Source organism: Ictalurus punctatus, chromosome 26 (assembly GCF_001660625.3).
Source record: "Ictalurus punctatus breed USDA103 chromosome 26, Coco_2.0, whole genome shotgun sequence".
NCBI lineage: Eukaryota > Metazoa > Chordata > Actinopteri > Siluriformes > Ictaluridae > Ictalurus > Ictalurus punctatus.
In genome coordinates, this window is record NC_030441.2 from 3447501 (window position 1) to 3455199 (window position 7699).

At 38.0% G+C, this 7699-nt stretch overlaps 1 protein-coding gene across 1 annotated transcript in view; it reads right to left on the minus strand.

The window, feature by feature from the left end:
- Positions 1-116, minus strand: part of cpo (carboxypeptidase O) — a 4539-nt gene extending 4423 nt beyond the window's left edge. Inside the window, exon 1 of the mRNA XM_017456891.3 lies at positions 1-116. This exon is cut by the window's left edge and continues 7 nt beyond it. Within this exon, the coding sequence (XP_017312380.1) occupies positions 1-49 (49 nt within the window). The 5' untranslated portion in view covers positions 50-116.
- Between the last annotated feature and the right edge of the window lie 7583 nt (positions 117-7699).

The following is a 7699-nucleotide window of genomic DNA, read 5'->3' on the forward strand; positions in this document are numbered from 1 at the left end:
GGGTTTGCAGGGTTAAAACAAGCAGAACGGAGAAAACCGACCCCAACATGTTGAACCCTAGGAATCTGCACACAGTTACTGATAGAGCTGGCTGTAATGAGTGCCTCTTTAGGTGTTTCTCATCTGATAAAGACTCTATAGTCAATGATTAAGCTGAAGACCATAAAGTTGAATCATTTGCTTATAGTTGTAAAGAATACAAGGAACAAGCAATTTAATCAGGAGTACAGTATCACATGGAAAATAATTAGCTTGTACACACCTAGTCATTCCATCACACACTGATAAGCATTTGACGTACATGCAACATGGTATTTTTTTGGTACTGAATGGAATTTTTTTATTTTTTTTTATGAGTTAATTAGTAGCTAGCTGGCTAGTGCTAGTAGACTTGAATATCCTTTCAGAAGGCTTGTTATCCAAGCTGGGTAGCATTAGACGTATTAGAAGTTTAACATTTAGGAATATAACTTTAAAATTCCTTTCAGAAATCCTGTCAGGTTATCTTTTGTTAGCTATCTGGAAAGTGAAGATGACTAATGAATAACAGTTATTAAAATCCTTATTAGGATTATAGCTTATTGTAGCTAATTGTAACTGGTAGGCACTAGCACTGAGGAGTTTGAGTATCTACCTTGCATTAGCAGTCAGGATTATAAACATTAATAAATATAACGATTGTGTGAGAAATCCTGTCAGTTTAGCGCACATTAGCTCGATTGCTAGTGTTAGGAGTAAGAAATCCTGTCAGGTTCACTAGCTAGCATTAGTAGTGACGATGAATTTTCCATTCAGAAATCCTGTCAGGTTTGTTAAAGGTAGCCAGAAGGCTGACAAAAAAGATTGAACATGTCTGTATTTATATACCAGTACATCTGAAATAATGTTTTAAGCTCGGTATCACTGAAATTTACACGTAATTAATATTACTTTTTACACAAAATGGATCCGACATTCTTGCATTTCATTTATTAACCAGCAGGTGGAGGCATTGTTCAGTTCCAACTCCAGAACCTGAGGAAAATATTCAAACAAGAGTACAGTTATGTATCGTTCGTGAAGAGTCGGTTCTTTGAGTAGACTCATTTAGCTGATCGCTAATAGAGCCGACTCGCTTATATGTGCCGTTTTTCTTCGTTTTATTATTTTTATTACTTTAGTAGATGTAGGAAATATATTCCCCATGTCATCATGTATTTGACTTGATTTCTTAGTTAAAAATATTACAAATTTTGTCCAGTTTAGGACAATATTGCAATGAGCCGAAAGAGTAGACTCTTATTGCTGAGCTGAGTGAAATGATCCGGCTCACTGAAAAGAACCGGAACTTCCGCCACTACTCTGGACTTATTTTCCTAAAGGTGTTTACATTTTTGAGTTCACAACGAGGCACAGAGCAAAAGACAAATACTGGAACGTTTTTAACTCTTTATTTATGCCTTTGAAAGAAATGTATTGTTATTTTTCTATGTAATGTCAAAATAATACTTGGTACTATTATAACTAATAAATTATTATTTCCATGACACTAGTAAATAAATGATTCTTTTCATCACAAGTAGCAAGAAAGAGAATGTTAATTTGTTCCCAATGTTCTACACGTGTGTGTGGGGGGGTGGGGGGGGGGGTCTCCATGTTTAACTCCAGGTGCCGGATGTCAAATGTTTATGTCTTCACTTGTTGCTCTGAGTCATCAGGAAAGAGAGACAGAGAGAGAGAGAGAGAGAGAGAGAGAGAGAGAGAGAGAGAGAGAGAGAGAGAGAGAGAGGGAATCTCTGGAACTGTGCTGACCTCTGACCTTGTGGTATTCTGAGCATGTACACACACACACACACACACACAGTGTAGGTACGAACCTATATTCCAAATATTTAGTAAAATACTTTCATTTAATGTGAACTTAATTTAAACGGAATTAATCAAAATAGTGTAATTGAATGTTATAATTCAACACAACTCCATATCTTATAATAATTTTCATCCCAGTTGCACAAACAGGAAACTGCAGCTCGCTCTCTCACTTGAGATAAAGTCACTCAGTTCAGAAGAGTTTGCAAGTTTGGTCATCAAGAATAAGGCAATAAAACATGTAGTACACAGACAGACAAACAAATGAACAAACAGAAAACCAGACAAATGGATGGACAAACAGACAAAAATACAGACAGACAGACAAAAGGACAGGCAGGCAGAAAGACAAATGGACAGACAGACAAATGGGCTGACAAACAGACAGATGACCAGAAAAATGGACAGAGAGAGAAGCAAACAGACAGATGGTCTAAAAGAAAGACAAGGGAGAGACAGACATGTGGATGGGCAGACAGAGAAACGGACGACAGACAAACAAGTGGACCAAGAGACAAATGGGAAAACAGACAAATGGACAGATGAATAGCAGATAGACAAAATAACAAACAGACAAATGGGTGGACAGACAGACTGACATCTGAAGATACAGGCAGTTTTGCTCCTCAAGAACAAGACAATAAAACAGTATAAGAAATAATATATTATGTGTGAGATGCTTTCTCAATATTGTGTTCAATAAATAATGATTAAAAATAATGAAAGGCTGTTCCTAATAAAACTACCCTGTTCTGTTTTTCACATTTTTATTAGCTTAAAAGTTGCAAAGATACTTTTACTCAATCTCTCTCTCTCTCTCACACACACACACACACACACACACACACACACACACACACACACACACACACACACATATACTGAGTAAAATGTTCCTTCCATGCTCATCTGCCAAGAAAAGCACTTAAGGTAATTTTTGCTTTGAGTCCTAGCATGTAACAGGATTTAAATCCTTGGCCTGTGAATACCGAACATGTTACTCAACGCTGTAAACGCTGTAAACAAAACACGTCAGATTTGATGTAACACCACCGTGTTATCACTCCTCACAGCAATACTCACGCAACAGCTTTTACTGCAGGAACACTGACATGGGCTGTAAAGAACTATAATTAGTAACGTATGCTGTCTGATAATCCATCTGGGTTCTAGACAGACAGATAATTGGACAGAGAGACTGACAGACCAATGGAACAGGTAAAACTGTAGGAAGAAAGTTACTGACAGAGAGACAGATGGACAAACAGTAGAATAAACAAACAGATGGACAGACAGACAGATAGAGGAATAGACAGATGAACAGATTAACAGGACGAGGAACTGACTGTCAAACAAATGGACAGCTAAGTGGAAGAGGTAAACGAGTGATAGACAGATGGTCAGACAGACAGACCGAGGAACAGACTGTTGGACAAACAGGCAGACAGGCTGAGGAACAGATGGATGGTCAGACAGACAGAGGAACGGGCTGTTGAATAGACAGACGGACAGGTGGACAGACGGGTGGAACAGGTAATTTCATTGGTGGAATGTTACAGACTGACAGAGGAACAGACAGATGGACAGAGGAGGAAAAGGTAACAGAGTGATAGACAGATGGACAGACAGACAGATGGATATACAGATGGACAGACAGACAGATGGATAGACAGATGGACAGACAGGCAGACGAAGGAACAGGCAAGATGAAAGGAAGTCAGATGAATAGATTGGTGGAACAGGTCATTTCGTAGGTGGAATCTTACAGACAGACAGATAGATGAACAAACCGACAGGCAGACAGTGGGCCAGACAAATGGACAGCCAGGTGGAACAGGCTGACAGACAGACGGATAGACAGACAGACAGATGGACATAAAGACATATAGACAGCCTTCAATCTTTTCAGAAACCCTGTGTTTTAACTTTTTAAAGGTTCCCCCAGAAATACAAATCACAGAACTCATGAGGGTACCACACAGAACTGCCCGAACCAAGATTCTCGTATTCACTTACAGCACTAATTTAAAAATGTTAAATGCATAAGTTCTGACTCAACAGTCGAGGGTCTCCTCTTCTCCTATTGGGTGCTTGAGAAAGTTTCCAAATGCTATGACTGCAAAAGTATCATTCAGAATAAAACGTCTGATCCAAAAAAAATAAATAAATAAAACAAATGTAAATAGCATTTTTTTTTCTGGTCTTTATTTATGTTACAGCTACGTCTTTTTTGTAGGCTGCATGGATTCATACGGGTCATTGTTCTAAGGACTTCCTGCGGTTCCAGAGAGATTTTATCAGATTGTAGATGAATACAGAAAGCTCGGCGTGTTCAAGCAATGCATCTAAAAGTGCAGACACGCTATCAGAAGTTCTCCAAGCATGATACATATCTCCACAGGAGTAAACAATGGGTTCTGAACAAACATCCCAACATGACCTTAGAAAAATGTCGCCTAGTCAAATGTCGTCTAGCCACAATAAAGCTTGCTGCTAAAGTCAATGCAGTGTCCGTAAAATCAGTCACTAATCTGGCTGTATCCCAAATCTTAGTGTTTGAAAGAAGAAATTACGGCTGATGTTGACCTAATTTTTGCCTTTTTGGAATCTCATGGAATTTGGTGGGTATCATCTAAAATGTAAAAGGTTGTTGAAAGAACTTTGGCATGCCAAAGGGTACAGATACAAGAGACCAACTGCGAGAATTGTTACGGTGTCGTTAGTGTGGGGCCCAGGAACTGACTGGGACCAAAAAGTGGCCCTGGACTTTTTGGCCCAGATCGGCCCAGCCCACAACATACCACATCATAACACACCAGCTCATTGATGGTTAGACCAATTTTTAATACCGCTTACTAGCATAAAAAAAAATAACATAATAGAGAAATATAAATGCTATTTAAACAGATTTATTTGAAGTAGCACTGAACTGATATCAAGTCATATTTGTAAAACAGGCAAACAAAAACATTATATAATATATTTCCATAGTAGCGGGCTGGCCCACTTTGTCCATTGGCCCGCTGGGAAAACTCCTGGTGGGCCAAACTCCCACTGGGAAAACGCCAGCTTGCCCCTGTTGGAGCCTTGTGAATAACAATTTTACAATAATTTTAATGAAATTTTGACTTGACTTGGGAGAAATCAATGAAAAAATGCCCTCTAACAATGAAAACTCGGGAAAGGTTTCTCAATTCGAAGTTCAGCATATTACATCATAACAACATGGCTGCTTACAGCTTCAACAGTCAATAAAGTATTCTACTTTATTGAAAGTATTCTACTTTCTACAGCAAATTTACACTGTTATACAAACTGTACACTCACTACTTTACATTGTAGCAAAGTGTCATTTCTTCAGTGTTGTCACATGAAAAGATATAATCAAATATTTACAAAAATTTGAGGGGTGTACTCACTTTTGTGAGATACTGTAAGTGCTATGAGAGCGATTATTGTGATTTTGTTCCAAACGGCCGGAAAAAGCATTTAGCAGCAAACAGGATAATTCGCAGATGCAATTAGCTCTCCAGGGATCAGTGATCTGTTGAAATAAACTCACCATTTTTCACCTTTTCCTCTTTTCACTTGTCTTAGTCATGTAACAGGAATTTGGTTCACCAAAGCACACGAATGCGCTATGTTTATTTGGTACAAAAAATTATTTTCCACTAGAAATCCAGAGTTGCCTAGTTGTACAGCTTCAACATTAAAAAACAAAGAATGAAAAGCTTAATAATCCTTTTTTTTTTTTTTACATCCAATAAGCTTGCCAAGATGCAGCAACATTGCACATCTGTATTATCTCTGTGAGGACAGATGTTATCAATGCTTCCAGTTTTCCTGCAATGACTCATTGTGGCCATGTTAAAATGTCTGTCTTTTGTGCTAACTTCTACCTCACCACACTACTACACCCACAACATTAGCTAACATATATAAATGTCTTCTTGCAATGACTTCTGGGTCCATTATGCACCTAAAGAGTGCGGTCAAGGTTGCCAGATTGTAATATTATTCATTATTTTGACATGACAATAAAGAACCTTGTGGTAATTGATATTTAGTTGCTGTAATTCAGGCATAGTTAGAGATGGTTTGTAGTCAGTTGGGATATAGTTGGTACAATCTGGCACTCCTTTTTAACTGAAAAATGTAATAATAAAAAAAAAAAAAGCTAGTCCAATCATGTGCAGTAGCAAAGCGTATGCAAGTTTTATGAATTTTATGGCTCTTGTTGAAATGACAGGCAGAGTATTTATCTTCTTCGCACTGTTTCCTGAAGATGAGGCTACATTATCTTCCCAACGTTGTGTTTCCAGTGCCGGACAATAATAAGGCTAGGCTTGTGCTAAAAGTTTTCTTCATGGTTCTTTCACAATCATGAAAGAACATGTTGCACTGATGTTCCAGTATTAGCAAGTTGTGGGCGAACTCCCACTGGACATGAGGAGAATTAGCAAATGGTTAGAATTAGCAAGAGTTGTAGGAGTCATATTGGATATATTTGACTGGACATCAAAATATTCCAATACGTGCATGAATGCATGTACACACAAACACAAGACCACAGTCTCTAAGGAGTTTTTTATTTCATTATTTTGTTGTTCCCTGCAACAACATTCTATTTTTTCAGCAAAATATGTTTAGCTTAGCCAAAGTGAACTCACAGCCTGTAGACTTTTCTAACATTCAGTCATGGCTAAAAAATACAAAATAAACAATAAAAAAAAAAACCCTACTCATGCACGCTATTGGATTATCATCAACATGTTTATTTTCTGTCCTATGCTATTTTTTGCTAATTGGCAGCTATTAACAAGCAACAGTGGGTGTGAAATGCTGCCAAATTGGACATTCGTCCTCCTACAGTGAGGTTTTTTTTCTTCCACAACCACAAAAACACAGCATTGTAAATCAGGCCTTGTCTTTCATCACACATGCAGTTTACGCCAACTCACTGTGAAATTATAGCACTCATGCTAGAGTGAATCAAGATTAGCAGCTAATAACCTAGCTAGCGAAGAGACCATAATCTATCAAACTTCACATCAAATACTAAAGCCAATGAGCATATAATTCTGTTCCTGCGTTGTTTATTAGCTGACCTGTTGTTGATGCTTCTTAAATCTTAGTATATGCCTGTACTTTTAGAACTGAAACATGGTAAATATGTGTGTCTTCAGTGTGTGTGTGTGTGTGTGTGTGTGTGTGTGTGTGTGTGTGTGTGTGTGTGTGTGTTCAAAGGTTTTTGTGAAAGATACTGAAGTAGCCTTTAAGAAAAACAGATTTTCCCCTCAGACAAACTTCAGCTGCTGAAAGACAGCAGATCTAAACAGAGATAATCAGAGATAGAGGCAGCTGGCACAGGTAGGTACAAGTACTGTAGCTACATACACACATTATATGTCTAAATTCCCAGGGCTCTACGTTTGCTCAATATGATACATTAAAGAAACTTATGAATGGGTTCCTAAATTGAGATCATGGAGTCATCAGAGGTCATACCACAAAAGACCATTTAAAATCTGTCTTCCATGTGTTGTAACTAATCCATAACTTCAGATTTATTTATTTACTTGGCTGCAGTGGACATTTATGGCCCTGGAAACTGAGGCTTGTTTAAAAAAGATAAAAAGGTATATAAGGTTCTGGGAAAATAGGACCCTGGATATATAAGGTCTGGGAAAAAAGGAGACAGTGGATATATGAGGTCAGATGAAGAGGGGACCTTGTATATGTAAGGTCCTGAGAATATGTAGCACGTTGGGTATGTAATGGGAAAATGGGACCCTGGATATATGAGGTCCTGGGAATATGAGAACCTTAAAATCCATAAAATTAGAATCAG